Source organism: Ruditapes philippinarum, unplaced genomic scaffold, assembly GCF_026571515.1.
Source record: "Ruditapes philippinarum isolate M1 unplaced genomic scaffold, ASM2657151v2 ctg1806_1_1_1_1, whole genome shotgun sequence".
Lineage (NCBI taxonomy): Eukaryota > Metazoa > Mollusca > Bivalvia > Venerida > Veneridae > Ruditapes > Ruditapes philippinarum.
The window spans coordinates 57544-82701 of NW_026852524.1; the positions used below are offsets into that span (position 1 = coordinate 57544).

Here is a 25158-nt window from a genome sequence, read left to right on the forward strand (position 1 = left end):
CGTGATTTGAGTACAGAAGATAATTTTGATATTTTTGTAATTAATTTGCCCGAGTATCCCTTAAAAACATCTCACGTATACAGTCTTTTAGTTAAATAATTGAAATTTTTAATGCTATACATACGGAAATGTTTTGAAAAATTTAGTACAATACATATGAATTCATTCTTACGTGTTAAAATTTCCACGCTTTATACCTTCAATGGACTTTGTCCATCTTTCAATCTGGACAAAAACGATGGGAAAATTTCGAAATATGTTTTGACTGGTTAGCGAACAGTGCAGACGACATGGATGTCTCTGTTGATCTTGGTCTCATAGGTGAAACAGTTTCAGCAGCAGACCTTAGGTTAAGAGACCCGTTCTTACCCTTTTTCTTTCTGCATGGTCAGTTATTACATATGGCGAAGAAAGTCTGGGCGGCGGAAAAAAGAGCTATCTTATAAACTTAAATCGCAAAATCTCTTCAAGTTAGAATTAGAAGTTCCTCTTTTCAAATCTGATCAATCAAGTCTATGACTCAAACTGGGTCCAGGCAGGGTAAAGGTGAATAATTAATGTTGAACTGAGAGTGTATAAACGTTGGAAATAAACAAATACATAATTTCTAAAACATTTCCACATAGAACTTTCTGACTTTATTCTTGTTAATTTTTCGTCGCTTTCCCAACTGTCTATGTACAGTTAATATGGTGCCTTAACGATTTTACAGCGGAAAATTAATTAGTGTAAGGGGAAGGTACTAATATGTTTTTTATACAAATATGATGGCAGAATCTACGCTAACTTTGGAATTCACCGGATTTGATTACGTAGGTAAAAGTAACATGATTTGATTCCAGATTGTGATAAAATAGCATTTATATTGCGCCATATACTGTAAGAAATATACAGTTAATTAAAACTTATCAATTGATTCAAATTTTTAAAAAATCAGATAGCTTCAAAATTTAACACTTTCTGATTACTGCACGCTATAAAGTGATATAATATAAGAAGAATGAGCAAATAAAATTTTCTTTCTTATTATGTATTTGAAAATAAAGCAAACACAATAAAAAAGTATTCGTGTAAAAGTATTTTATTTGCTAAAAATCTTGATATTGTTATAATATACATATATATGTTATGAATATAATCTATTCATGAAAATATATTTTTTGTTTTGTAAAAAAGTATGTATATACAAATGAACATAATTATATTTTAAAAACGAAGGGACAACTCTTCATATTTACTCACTGGCGCTCTCTTTAAACACGCAAACCTAATGTGTGAAAAGAAATAATCATGTAAGTGTATTTTCTACAAATGAAATAAAAACAATATCAATGTACTTTTCTGCACAAGTAACATTAATCATCCAGTGCTAACATTATAATAAATTGTGTCAAGCAATATAAATCATGAAAAATAAAATCTTTCATGTTAAACGACAACTTCTATACATTTTTTTTTAAAAAGAAAAAAAACTTATAAAAATATTATCTTATTAAGTGCATAACACGTAAGAAATGAAACAATACATGTGTTTTTCAATAAAAGAACGCTTGTTCTGTAAGCATATAAAAATCCCTCTAAAATCAGGATTAACATCCTCTGTCGCTACTGCTCTACACTCATACAAAACAGATAACCACGAAATAAACGGGACTTAGTTTCGGAAAACGAAACAATAAATCAAATACAGTGAAATCAAATGAGTGAAGGGCCAATACTGAATTAATTGAACGAGTTGAATGTAATTTTATTATGCAAGCTTCTGGCGAGAATAATATATTATTTCATTCAACGAGTTCAATAAATTCAGTAATGAAGCTACAAGAATATTATATTTTATTTATCACATATCCAAAATAGAACTGTTTACAATAAAAATTGATCACTTTTTCATTGACTTGCTTATAGTGTGACGCTAACATACGCTACTTTTACATTATTAGTGATAAAGATTGTTGACAGGTTATATGGCCCTATATAAACGGTGGTTTGTAAATATAACCCGAGCAGCCAGGCGAGGGTTATATTGCAAACAAACGTTTATATTCGGCCATATAACCTGTCAACAATCTTTATAACGAATTTATAAAACTGCAAACTTCCTTTTTTTAAGAAAAAAGTGAGATTTCTTTATTGAAAGCAGTCGTGTATTTAAAACTATATTAACGTTATAATTATCAAATTAAAATCGACGTTACAAACGTGCAGTATTATAAAATGAAAATGACGTCATGTCAAAATGAACGATAAAAGTAATAACTCAAATGAAATTCTCTTGCGGCATTTACAGTGCATGCTAAAGTAAGAAACAATACATATGCAATTTATCGCATAACTCTCTTTTGGCAAAAAAATCAGATACTTCATATTTGCACATTCATAGAATATACAATATACATTTAAAAGCGCAAACACTGACCCATTGCAAAATAAAGATCACACATTTACACATAGTACGTCTGCCACTTCGATCGAAATTTATTTTCCTTTTAACCGTACCAAAAAATCAGGAATGATTTTCGAAACCGTATTTTCAACAAAGATCATTTTCTAGCATAAGCTTTTTATACAGGTTCCACTGTATATGTTCTTTTCTACTAGATTATATGCAAGGGAAAGTACTTGTATTGACATTTTATGAAAACTGAATTGTATTATCTCCCCTTCCTTATTAAGCGAATCAACTTCCTATCTTGGCGCAAAAATAATAGTAAGAATCCGTTTAAAAATTAGTAAAAATGTGAGCAATATAAAAAGAGTTAATTTGCAAAATGCCAGGTCATGTTTTAATGAACAGCCCATTCTGACAAAATGTGTGTATTATCGGAAGGTTTCCTAGTTAGTCTTTAGACTTAATCATATTTGATACTTTGACCCAATAAAGACCCATGCAGGGTTTAAGTTTGATTACTTGTAGACAAAAATGCATTACTTGCTGAATATCATTATTGAAGGACGGATAAGAAAACTAAAATTAAAGATAAGGTATGGGGAAACTAATTTATCGTGCCTGCTTTGTGTCAAAAACATTCTTTTTTTCCTACAGCACCCACGAAAAAACATCATTGTAGATATAAGTTCAGCAAGCACTCTCCGTACGTGCAGTACATTAAATAAACATGACCAAGGTTAATTTAAAAAACGGTTTTGATAAAGGAAACCGTTTGGATATGTTGATATACTTGCAAAACGTATTTCAGTCACTGCATTTATTTTCGTCATTCACAGCCAGTAAAATGCTGATTAGAATATCATTCAAATTTGCATGAGCTTAATATTTGTATTGTTCGTATGGTCTGTACATATTGTCTGCGGGACGTGAACTAGAGTACCCTGCCCTATCGTATTTATCGTAACCATTATCGTAACCCTTAGTGTATCCTCTATCGTAACCTCCTCGGTCGTAACTGTAATCGTAACCAGCATTGCTGCGACCATAGTCACGTGGTGGGTAGTCACGTGATGAATGTGAATAGTCTCTTCCGGTGTCGCGGTACTTTTTTGAACTAGAAAAATCCCTGCTTTTATCGTATCGCCTGTCATAATCGTAATCCCTGCTAGAGTTATCGTATTTTCTCGGACGATCGTAAGACTTGCTGAGGTTTGACATCGGCTGTTCTTGTAATTCTTCGGATTCACCGTCACTCTCGTGATATTTGCCAAGTCTTTCCCATTTACATGTTACATACATGATAATAACAGCACCAAGCACGGCTAAAAATCCCCCGATTCCGAAACAAAGTACTGACCAGGGGAAAGTTTCGGCATTTATTTTAACTCCTGCTATGAAGTCGAAGTACAGACCGATTCCAACGGCAGTTAGTACCGAGATAGTTATTGCCAGTAACCCTGAAATAGATAAAAACAAAAATACATTATGAGTATGTCCCATAAATCTTACAATTAAACAAAAGTCAAAATTAAATCTGATTTTTGAATAAGTTAATAATTAAGGACCAATCTTAAAATTCCTTCCTCTTTTAGAAACAAAAGTTGTATAAGAATGTCTCATAGAATTTTGAGCAAAAAAATGGAAGCCTTAATATCATAAACGGTATATGTACAGCGTTATTTCAGAATACAAACTTTTATATCGAAGGACAATAAGTTATATTTTGATATATTTTTTTTAAGAAACTGTCTCGCACTTGTTCACCTTTATAAGCCTTTAATGCATGAAAAACGACTTAGTAATATGATACTAGCTTTAACTTAAACAAAACACTACTAGTTCAATAAAACAATCCAATAAAAAAAAATTCCCCAAGTAAATTCCGAAGCTAAAATTAAACAACCAGTCACATTTCTCTCTGTTTCCCTTTATTGTATAGCAAGTCCGATAATTGTTTATTTAAAATAACTTTAACATAAACATACATAAATAATGTTCAATATATACTTTATAAAATAAAACCAAGCTAGATTACTTTAAAACCTACCTATTTCAAACTACTAACTGGTTGAAATTGATCAATGTTAATTTTATTGTGATTGAAAATTCACATATAAAATATAGACTGCTAAAAAAAATTGTTTCTCATTAAAATTAACGGGTGTGAATAATGTTCATTCAATCGTCATTTGATATATAACAAGGCTGGGAATATATCACTTATAAAATATATCGCTTATATTTGAGTTTATGCAAACATTTTAATTACACTGATTTTTGTTATAAGTTACAGAAACTCTGTAAAGATCATAATTCATGACGATTGTCTAGATTTAGCCGTGCAGCAGGTATTTCAGACACGTGCGTGAGGTCGAGTAGAATCTCAGACCTCCGCAAACTGGCTTGATGGCTATATCAAATGTAATAACCAAAAGTCTTTGGTGGGATTTAAACTCTCAGAGATGAAAAGCAAATGATTTTAAGTTAGCGAATTTAACCGTTTATTATGAAGCCCCGGCCCCCTCCCCTTCCCTCCTATATTGTTGTTAATGATTCTGAGAGAAAGGCTGCAATGCTATGATAAAGTTAATTGACTGAGGAACAGTTCCATGTTTATAATTTCATTTGGGTTTCTTTTAATTTGATATTTTAAATCAGAAAAAAAACCTGCTGTGAACCTCTCCGTTGCAAGTTCAGCAAATAAGTGTGAACAAAACGATAAGAAAAAGTCCTGAATGGTTTGGGCTTAAGACAGACTTCTATATTTTCGAAAACTCGAGTCAGTATTACATGTACATTGTGCATGTATATTTCCTATATACATTTTTCATTTTCATATTTTAATGATGAGGTGTCCGGTATATACCGGATATCAGATTAAATAAGTTTATCAGGTTATCAACCGTAATCAATGTCATGCGAACAAAATTCAACTTTTGTGCATAATTTACATGGCCAAACTTTGTCTATTTTCACAATAAATTAGACTCAACAATTTTCGTTTAGAGTCCTTGAAATAATATCTACCTTCGCAAACTTAATATTTTCAAGCACCGAACATGTAAAACTTTCGAATGGTTTACAGTATAGCATTAAATTTCAAACAGCGAAATCTTCTCTATCCTTTTCATAAAGTTTTCTATTGAATGTATTCTAAAGCACCGATGCTGAAAATTGGGATAACGCTATGTATTACTAATATAAATGAGCCGCGTCATGACAATACCAACATAGTGCGTTTGCGACCAGCATGGATCCAGACCAGCCTGCGCATCCGAGCAATCTAATCAGGATCCATACTGTTCGCTTACAAACCCTATTACAAGTAGAGAAACTGATAGCGAACAGCATGGATCCTGATGAGACTGCGCGGATCCATGCTGGTCGCAAACGCACTATGTTGGTTTTGTCATGACGCGGCTCAAATACAATTTAGAAAATGTTGATAAATGATAACCTATCGCATATATTTACAAAAATGTACTATCCCATTGGTATGAAAAAAAATTGATAGGATAATTATTTGTTTAGTTTGTACCACAACCAGGCATGTATATTTATTCATAAACAAGAGGCATGCATATTTTCTATCACAAAGAGGCATATGTTTTCATTCATAATGAAGTCATTATTGCATTTGAGCCGCGTCACGACAAAACCAACATAGTGGGTTTGCGACCTGAATGGATCCAGACCAGCCTGCGCATCCGCGCAGTCTGATCAGGATCCATGCTGTTCGCTATCAGTTTCTCTACTTGTAATAGGGTTTGTAAGCTTACAGCATGGATCCTGATCAGACTGCGCGGATGCCCAGGCTGGTCTGGATCCATGCTGGTCGCAAACCCATTATGTTGGTTTTGTCATGACACGGCTCATTTTTCTTAAGCTCCTGTAACTCAAATTATTATGGTTTTATATCATAATTATGATGTTCAAATAAAGATTTATCAATATTGTAAGTTATTTGTAAAGATATCACCAAATTTACATTTCATGTAAATAAAGGGAGGTAATTAGAAATTTTTCGATAAAGTCTTAAGCCAAATTTTTCAATAAGAAATGAATGTATATATTTCAATGATTACTTATAATGCGAGTAAACATTTGCAATACATATTTAACATATTCTTCGATGTTTGAAAATTATTTTAGAAGAATAATTATATACATACGTGTATATAAAACATACGTGTATATAAAATGTCATGTGTTGTGACATCCTTAATTACAACATAAAGGATTTTTTAAATTTCTAAAATATGTGCAGTCTTTTTTGTTCTTCAAAAATTCGTTTCAAAATTTATACATCATGTACTTAAAGTACATGTATAGTATATCGGTGTCAAATTCAAGCTTCCATGACACATATATGTTGATTTCGAAACAAGACCCCTACATGCCCGAATCAACTTACAAGTAAATAAAATGACAGTCGGAAATGTGATATATACACAAGAACGGAGGTGACATTTTCACTTCATGTATTTCAGGATTTAAATTTTACGAATTAATACTTTTCACTTTCACGAATTCAAGATTTCATTTTCATGAACTTGCGTTTTTCATGAATAAAAAAAATCAACTTCACGAATAGAAGTTTTTTCGACTTCATGAACTTACGGTTTAAATTTCATAAAATTGTATTCGTGAAGATGAATTGTTCCAAATTCGTGCATACTTTGAAGTTGATATCATAAATTAACGAAATAAATATGTCAACATCGCGAATTCATAAACTTGAATCGTGAAATTGTTAAGTTGTAAAAAAACGAATTTATAAAATTGTGATGTCCCTACCCATGTTTATTGTCAATAATCATCAAAGAACGTACAGTGTTTGGTTTGCTTAGGGGTAATTTCAATAGTTAATTAATTCATCAAGAAAACTGCTGACTGAGCAGTTTGTTTTGTTTGTGATTGTTTCATGATAATAAAGCTTCATTACATTCTTAATTGATTTGTCAATGAGGTAAGCGAGTCAACATCGAGATTTGCGAATTAATTCAATTCAATTCAATATTTTATCATTTAAACTTTACTTTTCTTTTACAATCGTAGCTAAGACTATCACATAAGGATATAAACAATTATTCATTAGCCTGATATTAACATGTTACATAATTTGAATATTTTTAGTCTGTAGTGATATAAATCCAAACAAATTAATATGGTTATATACAGAAATACACATCAACTACACGCACAGTTTTTCAGTGCCTCAAAAAACGTAAAGCCACGTCATTTACACGTACGGTTTTTTTAGCACTTCAAAAAACGAATATGACAAGGAACGCGACAACCCTGGATAGAGATTGAAATGAGATGTTACAAAAGAGGTCAAAGTTTTGAACCTGAATGGAAACCTGATTACAACTTTTCAACTCTTTTCTTCATAATCTGATAAAAAGATGATCATTAGGAACTTGTACCATGTATTTTGACGGGAAGGACGGAAAGAGGTAGAGGGTGAGGTTAAAATTGCTGACGGATAATTTGTATGCATATAAAGGCCCTATGTTTAACATATTTCAAAACTTCGATAAGAATGAAAATGATTACCTCCAAAAAATTCTAGGATGGCAGAAATTATGAAGAATCCTTTGGAGTGTATACCAGCACATCGGCAACATATCAGGATCAGAGTGGCAAGAAGTACTAATCCTAAACCAACGGTTGTTACTATCTGTAAAACCCACCACCATACCGCGCTGCCTGAAAATATATGGGAAAAAACGTGTAAAATTTTGAATTGTTATACCCATTTGCATGGTTATATAATTATACTCATATAAATTTTCAAACGCTTCCTTTGAAAAGTTAAGTGAGCTAATCTTACACGTACTCATAAGTCAATCTTGAAACGCACTCTTGAAAAGAAAAATAAAGGCGAAAACTGTTGGAATTTTATCATAGATTATGCGGAAATATATAGAAAAAAATGAAAGTGTGTATAAAAACAAACACACACAAAAAAAGCAAAAGAAAAAACAAAAGGAAGCAAAACAAAAGCAAAAAAACAAAACAAAAAAATCTTCAAAAAAAGTTCATTTACAATGTATATAATGGTGCGGGTACAGAAAGGGCTTATTTTCAATTTGAAAGAATGTAAATAGTTTTATAAAACATCTATGTGATGTCCGTATCGCCATCTAAAGAATTTTGTCAGCCATTCAACCTAGGCATGCGTTTCAACTTCATTTCAATTTGTTGACACAATTAAAACTTGTAGTTGGTTTCACTTTTTATGACACTGGCTTCGGGCAGACAATGTTAGCAGACGAGACCATAGACCCAAAAATCTGATCACTACTGATCTGGCCAGTACTGTTATTTACAGAATTACCATGAAGACATTAAGTGGTCAGTGTGGCTGATTCACAGCATGGGGGCAATTAATATCCCATTTCCATCTGATAAGCCCAAACCAGAAACTAATGATGGTACTTCTGTTTACATAAATACTAATACAAATAAATTGCTGGCCTCTTGTTCACATTATTTTGTTGAATAGCAGGTTTAAGTCTGTTTTCTTTTTATATGATAATTGTTTTCATTTTAAAACACAGTGGAAGGCAAATATGAAAAGGTAAGATACTTATTTATTTACTGTTCGAATTAAAATGTATACTCAGTAACAAGCATTAGTTTATACATGTCTAGATCGGAGAAATAATTCGGTCATTTAAGATAAAACATACATTGAAAGTAAAGTGCTGCATTTGTATTTAAGCAGTTTTGAGTGCTCATTATATTTACGTTAATGAATAGATTTAAGGCTAACTTATGTAACAGGCACTGGGGCTTCCTGTAATAATATGAACTTTGTAAATACCACTCAGGACAAATTTTTCTATTTGTGTTTTTTTTTTTGTCAGAAATTAGTTTGAAATTTATTTCCATTGAATTGGCAGTCAGTTTTACAATCAAGAAAAAAATACATATATAAAAAATCATTTGTTTAACGTTTACAATTATGTGATAAGAAACTATTGAAATTTAGCCTTGTACAACAACCTATTTTACTGAATCAAATTATTGTAGAACCTTTCAAACTATCTATAGGTCACCGTTTCTATCTAATTTTATTAGAACTTGTTCAGAGTAGGAGCTTTGTTAATAGACCATCTACATTTATTACATTTACCATAAAATATTATTAATGAAATATGTATAAACAGTCAATTCAGTCCAATGTCACAACAATGTGTCTGTTGTTAACGGCATCCGTCTATGTGTCCATTTAGGCACTACTTCTTATCAACCATAGGTTATAACAAAATATAAGTTATTGAAAATAGTCGCTTTTAAGTTTTACTCAAACTTTAAGGTTTCTTTTACAGGTTCTCATCAACGGGTTATCATGAAATTTTCTCAAACCTTCAAGATCAACAAAGATCAGAATACCAATGAGAATTTTATATTCATTGAGGATGTTTATAGTGTCCTTAGCAGAAGTGGAGACAATATTCAGAAAAGTAATTTAAAACACGCTCTCAAATCTTTTCAGGGTGGTTCAAGAACATTTCTAGGCAAACAATGTGCCACAGTATTGACAGTTTTTAAATATTTATGCCAACATAATACAACCAATTCCTGTAAGAAGATACTTAAAATAGCATTCACTTTATGCCTAGGTGGAAATGACTTCATACCAAAGTTCCTTGCCATATCCCATGAAACTGTATTGAAATATGTGATTGACAACGCCAATTTTAGAAATAATTTGTACAAAGCGGTTGAAGGGAAATGTGTCCTTAATAAAGAACTGTTCATCGAGTTGATAAAAAACCTCTACACTCCAAAACGACTTCAAAATTCAAATGTTTCCTTCGATGATATTCGAGCTATCACCATTGGTAAAAAGGAAGACGCCAGTCAAAAGGCAGGTTTTAAAACGGCTAATCCAAAGAAATGGCTCCCACCACAGTCATCAATTGAAAGACTCGCTGAACTTATGCAGTTACAAATTTCGTATATGGAAACAGTTGGAAGTCATAGCAGTGTGCTACCCAACTTTGTTGAAAGTGGAGTTTTGAAAAGGAACTCATGTGGTGAAGTTGAGTATGACTTTGGGCCTGAAGCACACTTTGTGTCTCTCTGTGACCTCCCAAATATTAAACAGAAGAAATCAAAACGTCAGCTTGATGATACACCACAACACAGTGCACGTAGAAAGAGACCACTTACATCAATCCCAAGGTCAAAATAAAAACATCTATAAAACAAATTGATTTTTTTCAATTTGTCTGTATGCTTTACTCAAATGCAGTTATTTTTGTTTCCTGGTTTTGGGATTCATTTTTTTCATGACAAATTAAATTCTTCAAAAAGGTTAAAAATGTAAGAATGTGAGTCACGGAAAATCATCTCGGTTTTACAAAAATGCTATTTAATATAGCATACTTTCAGTTCTTTGAATTATCTGGCAAGCTTATTTGTGTGGTGGTTTAAGCTGCTATTAATAACAAGCTTAATATTTATTGATGATGTACATGTATTTATTATAAATTCATGATTTTCACACAGGTTGCGAAAATAGTTTTATTGTGTTGATTTGAATTTTCAAAGAAGAATCAATCAGGTACTTGCAAACTCTTCAGACATAGACATTAATATTTGTTTTACTACATTTGTTTGGAATGCGGCATGCAGTACTACTGATTTATTGATTTGTTATATCAGTTTCCTTAACTGCATCTTTGTTTACTTATTCTAAACTGTAAAATACCTACAACTTTCTGTATTAAATCATGCATGTATTTTAAAACTGTAAAACTTAATGTAACACTATGACAATTAATGGCTTTGTTATTATATTTGTAATCAGTTGTTAAATCTATATAAAACATATTTCACAGAATCAACATTATTTTCATTCCTTAGACCTTATCTTATGTTGAGGTGAAATCAATCCACACTGACCACTGGTAAATGGCCATATTGTTTCTGATATAATGCACCATGGACAGTTTATAGTTCACGCCAGGGTTATAATAAGATATCCTGCAGAGCAGTAATTTAGATAAACAGTTACCTTCTACTAGGGAATTTCTGGCAAATGTGGGCCTATATTACAGAGTGTTAGTAATATAATACACTTGGAATGTCAAGGTGAATGACCATTTTGATGATGAAGATAACGACACCATTCTAAAAATAGAATCTCGTTGCTAATTTCACGCGCTGTGATCGCGAATCATGTGAACTTTCGGTTGATAAAGAAAACCTTGAATAAATCCCGTTCAATGAAGTGTATATCCATTAAAATGGACGAATGTTTAATAAATCATAAATTGGAGGAAAAGACGTTATTCTTAACCGATTACAAGTGAATAAAAACTAATTGAAGTTCACATCGTACAAATCGATGAACTATAAAAGGTATGGTTAACTTTTTTCCCACAGGCTCTACATAAAATGTTGCAATCGTTAACAACTTTCCTTCATGAAAAGAAGAGAGAAAAAAAAAGATTGTTTGTGCTCATGAAATCTTTAGAATGAGTAGGCATAGATAAAAATCTATTGTGTTTAAACACGACTCCTTAAAGTAATTAACCAATTCTCTAAAAGAACCAATTTTGTAAACCTTCATTGTTGTTCTGCAGACTCCTAAATAAGTTTCTTATATAAAATCCGAGCTTTAGTCAGATTGTGTTATCTTATGTAGTCATTTTTGTTTATTCTAATAAAAATGTTCTGGGGTGCATACATACATAATAAAAAATATTATACAATAAATGCACGATGCTGAAAAAAAGAAAAGACGTGAGAATGACGCAAGCTAGGCAATCCGCTTCTTCAATAAATTTCCAGTGATCCCTTTTTTTCTAAAATGAAATATATCTTCTTTTTCTTGCCTTATCATATGTTATTGAATGGTTAACCTATCATATAGTGTTTGTTGTTATTATTCAATAAAATCATTCGGACTTTGTGATATTTCATCACAACGCTTAGACCTGAGCTGAAACCATGCAATATTAAACGATAACGCACTCAAAGTTAAATTCTATATTCTAAGCTATTTACTCTACTGATTCAAAAACAAAATGCATATATGAAGAGTTGCAGTAGAAAATATCAGTGGCTAAGTAATTAAGTTAAACTTGAAAAGTAAATGATAAAATAAATTAGAATACAGCCAAATATTCACTTTGTTATACTGGAAAATGAAATTGGTGTTGTGTACTTAACTCAGTCCAAAATAGTCCCCCAAAAAAAAAATAATAAAAAAATAAAAAAGCCAACCTAGTGTAGCAATATTTAAGAAAAAAATATTAACAAGATAGACAAATCTTTAAAAAAGATTGTTTTGTTTTTGTACGAATGCGGCTCGTCAGGTAAGTAGGTTATACAATTACAAGTGAGTCATTTGGCGTGAAATGTTTTAAAAGCATGCCCTCTAATGTTGACAAAGTGTTAATGACATTGAGATGGGCTTCAGGCAATCTTCGCCAGATTTTATCTCTTTGTAACATTTACTGCATTAAACACTAAAACGCACAATTTAATGGTTTGCTAAGTAATGTTTCACGACAACGACTTCAGACAAATCACGTGTGAACGTGCCATTACGGGTTTTATAGAGAAAGTCGTAACTAACTCCAGTTACATTACGGTACATAACCGTATGAACAAACAAGAGCTGTCACAGGAGACAGCCAAGCTCGACTGATAAAATACTGGACACAGTAAGGAGGACAAAACTATGAAAGAAAAACCAATTATGTATAATTATGTATTAAATTATAGTAAAAAAATATCATTTGTTAACATAAATTCCAAGATCAAGGGGAATAATTCTAGAAAAAGTCATGCTAGAGTTATGAACCTTTCACACAACATGTGTGAAATGATAAGAAATATATATTTGAAGTTTGAAGTAGATACCTTAAAAAGTAAAGAAGTTATAATATTTCTTAAAGAAAATCCTAAGTTCAAAGAAAGATAAATCTGTAAATATTGCTTCAAGAGTTACGAACATTGTCACATAAAATGTAATTGATAATAAGGAATAAGTATTTTGAAGTTTGAGGTAGATACCTTTAAAACTAAAAAAGTTATAGTAAAAAATAACATTTTTCTAGTAAAAAAATCTAAGTTTATGGGGAGATAATTCTTGCAATATTAGTGCTAGAGTTATGAACCTTGCCACATAAGATGTGGATGATGATAAGTTACATATATTTGAAGTATGAGGTTGATCCCTTAAGAAGTAAAGAAGTAACAGTAAAAATAGTATTTTTGAAAGATAATTCTAAGTTCAAGGGGAGATAAATCTGAAAATATTGGTGCTAGAGTTATGAACCTTGTCACATAAGATGTGGTTGATGATAAGAAACATATATTTGAAGTTTGAAGTTGATACTTTAAGAAATGACAAAATTATAGTGAAAAATATTTTACTGCACCAAAACTTTAATCTGAAATCTGGACGCGGACGTGGACACCGACGCCGACGCCGGGGCGAGTAGGACAGCTCTCCATATACTTCGTATAGTCGAGCTAAAAAAATCATGAAAAGGCAAAACGGTTGTCAATCAAAACAGTGGTATCAGCTTGTGATACATGTCCATTCACACCATTTACAATCTACAAGCTGTTCATCTCTCATCGATTCTCTACCTCAGGGCTATAGCTAAAACAACCAATGTTCAATACACATTTAAATTTCAAGGGAATTGGGAAAAATGGTATTACTGCAAAGGCTAGAATCATATGGCTATGCAATAACCATTTGTTTCAAATACCTTACCTTTAAGTTGTTTTATCTTTACAATTCTGTTTTTTGTACGACTTTCACAATATGTCAACGTCACAAACGGTCTAAATTTGTCAATGTTACAAACACCTTAAAATGTCACAACGTCACTCGAATGTGTCAACATCTCAAACACTCCTGAACATGTCACTGTCACAAACACTATGTACGTCTCAACGTTTTAAACACTCTAAATGCCTCAACTTCACAAACACCCTGTGCGTCTCAACGTAACAAACACTCTAAATGCCTCAACTTCACAAACACCCTGTACGTCTCAACGTAACAAACACTCTAAATGCCTCAACTTCACAAACACCCTGTACGTCTCAACGTCACAAACACTCTAAATGTCTCAACTTCACAAACACCCTGTACGTCTCAACGTCACAAACACTCTAAATGCCTCAACTTCACAAACACCCTGTACGTCTCAACGTCACAAACACTCTAAATGCCTCAACTTCACAAACACCCTGTACGTCTCAACGTCACAAACACTCTAAATGCCTCAACTTCACAAACACCCTGTACGTCTCAACGTCACAAACACTCTAAATGTCTCAACTTCACAAACACTCTAAATGCCTCAACTTCACAAACACCCTGTACGTCTCAACGTCACAAACACTCTAAATGCCTCAACTTCACAAACACCCTGTACGTCTCAACTTCACAAACACCCTGTACGTCTCAACGTCACAAACACTCTAAATGTCTCAACTTCACAAACACCCTGTACGTCTCAACGTCACAAACACTCTAAATACCTCAACTTCACAAACACCCTGTACGTCTCAAATTTACAAACACTCTAAATGTCTCAACTTCACAAACACCCTGTACATCTCAACGTCACAAACACTTCAAATACCTCAACTTCACAAACACCCTGTACATCTCAACGTCACAAACACTTCAAATACCTCAACGTTACAAAAACCCTGTACATCTCAACGTCACAATATTGACAGTGTTATACATTTTGATAATGAAATTTGACACATTTTAGCAACTTAAACTTGAATAATAAATTTGTCATATGCTTATTTAGTCAACAAAGAATCATGTTACTACATGTATTATAAACTAAATGTAAAGCTTTAAGTTATAGGCGATCTTTTTTTTTGGCTCTGAAGTGTGAACTTTTATCTTAACTATGTTTGAGGTTATATAATATGACAAGTACGAATGTGTTAGTATTAAAGACAGAACGACCAGGAAGTCTTCTGTAATACGATATAAAACATTAAAAAATTAATAAAAGGGTGGTTACAGAAATATCGTATTCAGTAACGTTACACGTGCAGGACTTTGGTTCAGTATTAAATTGACATTTAGGGTATGATATTAAACTTAAATGACAGTCACACGCGGTGGCACTTTTAACATGTTTTCATTTTAAATAATATTTACGATCTTTATCAGTGCTCGTAAACTGAACGTGTGAATTCTTACATTCCTAACCTAACATACACAAAAGCTTACTTTGATAACACTTTAAAGCCAACGGTATCAAGTATGAAGCTCCATAGTTGCATTAATTCTTGTGTTGACACAAAAAGCTATTTTAGATAAACTGTCAATATAACTGGATTTAAAGGTCAGGGTTCCTCAGAGGTACCTTCACTTCTTTATACATGTATGTATTTTTATTATAAACAAAACACGGATGCCCCAACGTTTTGTCAGTCCACTGACGGAGAGCGAGACGGACGGACAGACGATGGCAAATCTATACACCTAAGTAGCGGGGATATTAAATGAAATTATAAAATCCGTGGCTAAGTAAACGGTTTAATATCTATTTAAGTCTCCAATTACAGCTTCAATGCTAAATCCAGATCGTTAAACTTGCTCATTTGTACACCTCAATAGTACTTCTTCAAAATTCAACTAAAAACATAATTTTACTGATTTTTAGGCATTATAAAAATAGGCCATGTTCAAAATAGCTTGCTTTCTACCTTGATGAAGGTCATCGGAATTCATGATTAAAGCAAAATTGTCCAATAGGAGCCACGTTCTCTTTAAATGAAAATGCTCGATTTTCAATGCAGAAAATATTTAAGTCGGAAGTGGGCACTATTTATGCTAATAAAATTCTGTCAGTTACGTCCCTTGCCTACCACATTAATTTTGTGTTAAAATTCATTCGCTACATATGATGTTATTAATACGCAATATTCATAACAAGAACTGTAAATAAGACAACACATTTATATCAGAGTTACTGCCCTTGGTCACACTTATGATCGTCATTCTTACCAACAAAATTACATTTTTAGAGGACGTTTACTAAACATCTGCTTTTTTAAAATTAAAAATATTGGCCTGACATTTTTGCCTACTTTATATACAACCCTTTGTCTCATTGTGAATTTCAATATGCAAACTGATCAATAAATTATAAGATATATAATTATGCAGCGCAATAGACTATTTTTTATAGCATACATTGGGCTATGAAAATAAAAGCTAAAGAAGGAAGTTCAGTTCAATGGCAAAGCTAGTAAATAATGACATTATAAGGTGTTCTACGCATACCATTTATTTTTATTGTCAATATTATGCAACAATGATCTTCATGGTTAATATCAGCTTACATTTTACCTACTGAATTTTCATTATGGATGTCCGAGTTATGTTTTGAAACTTTTTTTTTCAATTTTAGGGATGAAAATTTTGAATTTTGCCAGACCACAAAGCATGACGAGTTGGATTACCTCATGGTGCCATAGGCTTTCCCGGTATTACTTTAAGTGTTGTGAGGGTCTAAACCCCATGTATGATTGAGATAAGTGTGATGAGTAAGTAAATATATACATGCGTGAGGTAAATGTGAATGAGCAAGAATATACGTAAGTGAGATAAATGTAAATTTCTAAGAAGTATATTAATGAGCGAGATAAATTCGAATGAAAAAGAAATCTTTAGTGAGCTAAATGCGGATGGGAAAGAAGAATATTCATCAATGAGATAAATGTGAATGAGCAAAATCAAAAAAGAATATACATAAGAGAGGTAAATGTAAATGAAAAAATACACATGAATGAGATAAATGTGAATGAGAAAAGGAATATACATGACTGAGATAAATATTATTGGGTTTAAAAATGAGCGAGATACATGTAAATGGGGAAGAAAATGTACATGAGTTAAATGTTTTCAGCACGGATGAGAATCAAATACTAGTTACCATTCTGCAGTTTAAATCGACCGCTCACGTATTATCAATAAACCATAAAATGTGACACATTTAACAAATATTCAAGTGGGGTGTTCGAGTGTGATGACAAAATTCCGACAAAAGTAAATACAAATAAACACTTTAAAGGAGCATGAAAATATAAACAATAAAACCAATCAAATTTTGTCATATTACATACTCAAATCTGGACTATTGCAAAAACACTTTAGATATAAAGTTAATTATGGAACGTCACAACTTGAAGCATTTTTTTTTAATTTTGAATAGTAACCATTTTACATTTTATAACCTAAAATAAACGTACACCGCTTAATACTATTTGATCATTCATTTCGCAATTTCTGTGTGGCGTTAATAGTCAAATATTTGAAAAAGTTTATATTTACTATTTAGATTTTCAACAATTTATACACAGAAACTTAACACTTTACAGACACAGGAAGTGCATGCACTATTTTCTTTTAGATACGGACGGGCACCTGTTGTGAACAAACCACAGTGCGCTAGCTGGATAGCTGCGTATTATTCAAAACCGTGTTCAATGGCAGTAAAAAGGGGGGGGGGATAGGGTCAATGTACACATATGCGGATGTTTCAAAATTCCAGATTTTACCAGTTCATGTTAAATGAAGCCAGTGCTATGCGTCGAGGATGGTAGCTTGCACTTACCACTACCGTTCATGAACAGGCTCAATCAAACCGAGTCTGCAACATTTTCAATTTCGCCGTTAAGATTCTGTACTTCAAATGAAGTAAGGCTGAGTTTCGTTATGGAAGTCCCTAAAATCTTTTCCAGATAACTAGATACATTTGGCCTGAGATAGAATATTAGAATTTCATAATATAACAGCGGGCTTTTTTTTAGGAAATAACATTTCGCCAAATTAAAGTGGAGAAGAGCGTAACTTAAACTGTCCTCAGTGGAAGTCAAGCGTTTTAGTGAGCGTGAATGTTAATTACTGGTAATAATACCTGACAAGTCTCGTTTGTACATATTTTTGTTAAGTATAAAAACAAAATATCGCACTTAAGCGTTTACATATGTCCGCTGTCATAACTGACATTTCTACCTTTAGTATATTTCTAACCAAAATACAATCAAATCTGCTGGAAAAAATCCATGGTCTTTAATAATTGGTTCTCAATTGGTAGAAGAAAATCTAATATTAAGGGTTTCTATATATGGTCACGCGCTAGGTAGACCGTATATATGATACAATATAAAGACGTTAAAACAGTAAAATTGACATAACGACGGATGCCCTCCTAAAAGAATATACCTTCTTGTCCAAAATCACGTCTTTTTAGATTAAAGTAATAAATTGTTGTATTAGTTTAAATGGGAGTGGAAAAGTATACGTTCGTGGGTAAGCACTGACAGATTGGTATCTGAAATGTTTAGAAAAACTGTACTTCGTCAGTAGTAGTCAATTATGAAATCATAAAGATTTACTTGAAAGTAAAAATTTGGTAGAGTTAAACTGCATGAGAATAAATGTTAATTCACGAGTGCGCATGAGTGGTAATTGTGTGAATTGCTGGCATTTTTTATTTGGAATATCAAATGCCTACATGCTATCTATGCAAGGAGGAAGTGGGAATAGGCTAGTGGCGCCCGGGATCGTATTTACTTATTCAAACAAAAGCTATGGCAGTCATATTTTGATGTCCAATCGCATTAAAGTTTGTACTGAAATTTACATCATAAAAATCCCTAGACAGATTCAAACCAACCAAGAGCAGCCGACACATCCGTGTCGTCTGGTCATATTCTGCACTGTTTGCAACTCAGTCAGTACATTTTAATTTTCTGATAATGGTTTTCTGATAATATTGAAATAAGTCCATTTAAGATACTTAGCGTTATCAACTCACATATGTCTTTATTTGATTTACCTCAAGAACGGGTACTTTATCTTGCTACGGAGACGCTGAGAAAGTATTGTTATCAGCATCGTATCTGACGTGTTTATCACACAGTTATCGATCTATTGATATTGATTTTCGAGGAAAGCAATTATGACGCAAAGTTAAACAATGATAAAACTTTAACAGGGCCATAGAAACTACTTAACTGATAGCAGACGTTAGCGTCTTATTGTAAGTAATGTCACGAGGAGATATTCATATTTTATTTTGAATATGTAATATTACGTTTCTGAAAAATGAAACCGTATGTGGTGTGACGTGGGAAGGTTTTATTTTGTTTATCAACCAGCTGCAACGCGGACATGTTGGCGTGTATCCCATATATTACTATAACATGCTTTACCAATGAATGTATCCAACAATAAAAAATGTTTGCCATAAAATTAATGTTAGTCGGATTTTTCACATAATAACAAACAACATATGCACGTTTATATATGCCAGACGAGAGTTTTATGTTTATTAAAAATGTCACCGGGCGCTTTAAAACAGTTAAATGAAACGTGTAGAAAACTAGTCGAATTGCTTGAAAATTTGAAATGAATAATCTTTTCCAGAGTCGCACAATACATACATACATACATACATACATACATACATACATACATACATACATACATACATACATACATGTACATACATACATACATACATACATACATACATACATACATACATACATACATACATACATACATACATACATACATACATACATACATACATACATACATACATACATACATGGTGAGCTACCCCTTCCCCCCCTCAAAGGGTTTAATTTTCTGGTTGCTTTGTAGGGTAAAATTCCCACCCTACATGACAATGCATTAATGAAGAAACATTTAATTGTTTCTGTTGGTTTTATATGAGATAAAGAATTGATAATACGAAGTTCGGGCCAAAACGTATGTTCGGATCATGTCTCGCCGTTGGCTGTGAACATGTATTTTTCTCTTTTTTTCATAGAAATCGGACAGGATTTGTTTAAGAGATAAAGAACTGTCTGTAATATTTACTTACTGTAAATTTTTGAAGAAGAGATAGCGAAATTGGCGAAATGACAAGAAAAAATCTACCACACTCCTCTTTGATGTTATAATATTTATATTATTTACACAAAAATGAGATTTGATCGTTCAGACGATATTTACGTTCATGTTGATGCAAACGAGTTATAACTTATTATGTTAAAATATGCATTGTTTAATAGTGCTCGGATCTCGCAAAAACTTTAACAAGTGAATTAATCGAGTAAAAGTTTAAAGCTGCATGCGTACGAGCGTACGAGCTTAAATATTTCAAGAAAAACAAACTTGAGAAAAATGTACTAAGATTTAAAAAGAAATAAAGAAATTCATTATTTAAGTAGTAATTTTCTACATGTTATTTGTGATTAATGACTAATTTTGCAGTATTTATCATTACATTTCTATACTGCGCCACTAACGCAGTAAAGTCTTCTTTTTTTCTCATTTTGCTAATTTACATGGATTGTAAGTGCCATGTGTAAATTACTTTCTTTGTTTACTTCATAATATTTTACCTTTTTACTTCATAATATTTTACTTTTACATTCATTGTCAAAATTTTCATGAAAATTAGCATGAATCTGGAGACAAGCTGCTTTAAAAAAGACGATAAAGTTAACATAAAAATACTTGGTTCCCCTAAAATGAACGAAGTTATTTATAAGATTGAAATTATTAACAAACATTTATCCAGGATATATTAAAGGCTGTGATGCGTAAGATTTTCTAACGGCAAACGTTTTTATATTTTGTGTGTATTTTTTTATGATTAAATAGAGTTTTTATTACTCATACTTCGTTTAGATATTACTCAAACATGTGTTTATCTGTGAACAAAAACGATTTGAACTAAAAGCATGAAACTCAAACCAATTCAGTGGGTAAAATCGTTTTTTACAAAACATTCAAAAACTTTTTCTAAAGGAATAATGTCTATTTATTAACCTAACATAGGCAATTTATCGGAGGAATGAACATAGAATGGTCTTAAACTCATTTTGTATGTCTATTTGTTCACGGTTTACATTAAATATCAATAGTTAAAGGTGCAAAATAAAGACTTTTTTAACAAGTCCACCAATCATTTAAACATAACTATATAGGGGCGGAAGTACTGGAGTTTCGAAATCTTAAAACAGTCATAATTTCGTGACTATTGTATTATATAGGACATTAGAAATGCAACCAAATATACATTCGTTAGATGTATTTGCTTTCGGTAATCTTCGATTTGATCTAAGTATCAAGTTTACAAATGGTCAGATCATTTGGGTGTATAATTAAACCTACAGGAGGGCGTTAACTGTCGTCTGATATAAATATTTGGGATAGAAATTCTTCACTTATCGTGTTATAACTTGACATTGATATGATGACTAAAGAGAAATTTAACACTTTTAAACCTAAGAATCTTTAGTTTCCACACCAGAGCAGGTATTTGAGGAACCTGCCTTTACTGATTCCCTAGCTGCTGTCAAGGTCAGGAGGTCAGTGGAAGGTTGCAGGTTTGGGAAATCCAAAATATAAGGTCTTAATGACTTCACACCCGGCCGGAGTTTTTATTAAAACTAATATCTGAAGGAAATAGGGGACAGCGGGGGGGGGGGGGGGATTAGGATAGACAAGTGTGTACAAATCTTTATGCTTAATTTATACTTCTTTATATAATGTTTAATGACACTCGAGTATTTTTGTTGTTTTTTTGTTTGTTTTGTTTTGGTAATACAATAAGTACACAAGTAAGAGTTTATTGTTTTATCTTGTTTGATTAGCTGAAGGAAAGTATACTACTTTCTACCTGTCATGTTTATAAAAAACATTAATTAGACAAGAAGATTGATGAGCGTGCGAATAAAATGTCAAAACAAATAAGTTAGTCGTGCTCGCGCATTTATATAGATCTAAGATGATAGCATAGTACGACACTGTTTTACTCTGTCACTCAGCGAGTTTGTTTTAAGTAATGCAAAAAATCTTCAACTGTTTAAGTTATACATACAGAGATGTTGATGTAAACTTTAAATAATTTAGGTAGATAAAAAAAGGCTTCATACATCGTTACGTATATAATGAAGTATAAATCTCGCCAAATTATCATCTTATACCTGTAAAATACAATGCGCACTGTCAACCTCATTAATTTACATTGTTGTTTTTTGACGAAGCACTTTTTAAAAATCATTTTACATGTACATGTATTCTAATTCGGCGTAAAGCAGTATAGCGACGAAAAACTAACAGAACTATGTCGTCTGCCGTTTTTTTTAAATAATGTTTAAAATGAGCCGCGTCACGACAAAACCAACATAGTGCGTTTGCGACCAGCATAGATCCAGACCAGCCTGCGCATCCGCGCAGTCTGATCAGGATCCATGCTGTTCGCTTACAAACTTTTCAAGTTTCAAGTTTTCAAGTTTTATTGAATATATATCCCAGTTTGCATTACAATACAAAAACATGAGACAAATACATTTGTATAATAATAAATAATAATAAACAGTCACGTGAATATGTGAGGGCAACACTGTATGAATATTTTACATGTAAATATATATTTATTATAATGACCTAATGTAATCTACAAGAAAAAGGAAAGGGAAAAAAATAATCTTCCGAAACTTTATTTGTAGAGAAACTGATAGCGAACAGCATACATCTTGTTCAGACTGCGTGGATGCGCAGGCTGGTCTGGATCAATGCTGGTCGCAAACCCATTATGTTGGTTTTGTCGTGACACGGCTCAAATGTATTTAAGCCACGTTCTTCGTCGTACATATCTATTTATCAACACAATTTTGTCTTAACAAAGACTTGTTAGCCAGGTCTAGAATTTCATCATGTTTATGGGCAATCTTTAAATTTCATAATTCTTCCCTCTATTAATAGGCGTTAACTTTCTCTTACACGAATAATTAATAGTGAAATTTCCAACTGCATTTTTTTGCCGCGTGCGAAATACAGCATACCGAGATAGACAGAATGACATGCTGTTTTTACATATCTATTAACATTTAGAAAGGTTTTGTTCGTTTATTAACAAACCATTAACATTGATTAACCTATTTTATACACGCGTACATAACCAGTAATGTTATCAGTGAAAGCTTGTTGACATTTTAGGGCATATACCTTCAAATGGCCTTGTTTTTAGTACAATACCTGGGTTGTCATTCATATCTTAACGCTGATAAAGTGTTCGTGTTGTTTATGCGTAAATACAGTAGCATTTTTTTTAGAATATAAAAGGAGGAAAAACATAGATTTACATGTCAGTCATTCAATAATTTACGTTTCACAAATCTTTTGTTTTAAAACACACCAACGAATTAAAGGTGTCTGTGGAGCTTTTTTTTGTAGGAAAACGAACTTAGACACAACCATTTTCAACACAACCGTGAAACAAACTTACCTAACAAGGTCTGTGCGGTAGATACTATAATTTCCTGCGAAGTGCCGCTGATATTACCAGGGAGGTCACTCTGGCTATAATCGGGATCTATAGCCCCGGTTTTGCACGAATCCGCTTCCCCTTTGACACATGACATAACATACCACACCCCAATATAAGTATTGAATGTTTTCGTCCCGCTATCCGTAACAATACTTATCCAGAATGGTATAGAAAATCCAACGGCTAGAAACAACGCCGCTAAGCATGTTACCCAGATCCCGGCGACGGCGGTCGTTGACCAAGCCATATCCGACGTTTAAAACTAAGAAAATATATCCTAATCTAAAAAAAGGTACTTCCTTCTTTAAAACGAAAATGTCACTAGCTGTTTTTAAATATATACAGAGTAAAGCTAGTCGAAAGTTTACATAAAATAGCCACTGTCCCTCTGGCCCGTATTAAGAAAGATCTGCTTAGAGTAAGTCCCAGGTTAAAAGTAATTATCTGTCACAAATATGTTGAAATTTCTATTCAACACTACGATCTATATCGGGTTGAACGATAGCGTGGCGAATCAAAATGGTTTAATAATAGCCTACGGTTTACAGAACGACACGACTGAGTGAAGCTTGAAAATGGGGTATACATATCGACGATTTACGTCCTGTATAAAGTTTTACAAAAAATAAGCCGAGATTTGTATTATAGGTAAGACATGCATACATAAATACAGTTATAATTAATGCAAAAGTCGTCTTTCAAGCGCAAGACAATCGTACCTGCCTCTACATTTCACGCGTTTACGACAGTCATGCGCGGCCTTTTTCACGCACAATTTAAATCGTTTATTTTTTTACTTTGCTTTTTTGTAATGCAAATATAAATGTTAATGAAGACTTTGATCATGTCTTTGCATCCTTAAATATTCCTATTTTACCTTCTTAAATATTATTATTTTACAATAAAAGTAATCTAAGCTAAAATGTAGGATAAAGAATTTCACGATTATATAAATATAACATTACTTTTTTCTTTTGGCCAATCGCAAGTTTTCGGCCCTTTCCGTCAAACATAGGATAAAAACTTGGAACATAATTTCTATTGTTTCCGAGACGATTATAGGTAATCGGCCAGGTGTTCCGTATGATGAAAAGTTTTTTTCGACTTGAAATATTAGTTTGAAAAGCAAATCATTCATATTCTGACAGGCAGTTATAAACATTTAATTACATGTATTTATTTTTGTTTAAGATCTCTCCACTTACATTGTTTCACAAAGTGTAGTACACCACGAATTTTCTTAACACTAAACCTGGTGGAACTCATGCAAAGGTATGAGCCTTTTGCCGCCAGTATAAAGCCAGGACCCGTGTTCACAAAGATTTAAGGATCAGGTAGGTCTACATGCACATCTGATTAAAGATTAACTTACTGCTATCCTTA

General features: G+C 32.5%; 1 protein-coding gene across 1 annotated transcript; it reads right to left on the reverse strand.

Moving 5' to 3' along the window:
• Window positions 1-1065: 1065 nt before the first annotated feature.
• Window positions 1066-24331, reverse strand: LOC132715845 (uncharacterized). The gene is made up of 3 exons (XM_060698929.1): window positions 23734-24331; window positions 7952-8104; window positions 1066-3849 (listed from the first exon to the last, which is right to left on the reverse strand). The coding sequence occupies exons 1-3, from the start codon at window positions 24020-24022 to the stop codon at window positions 3272-3274; spliced, it is 1020 nt and encodes a 339-aa protein (XP_060554912.1). The 5' UTR covers window positions 24023-24331; the 3' UTR covers window positions 1066-3271.
• Window positions 24332-25158: the final 827 nt, after the last annotated feature.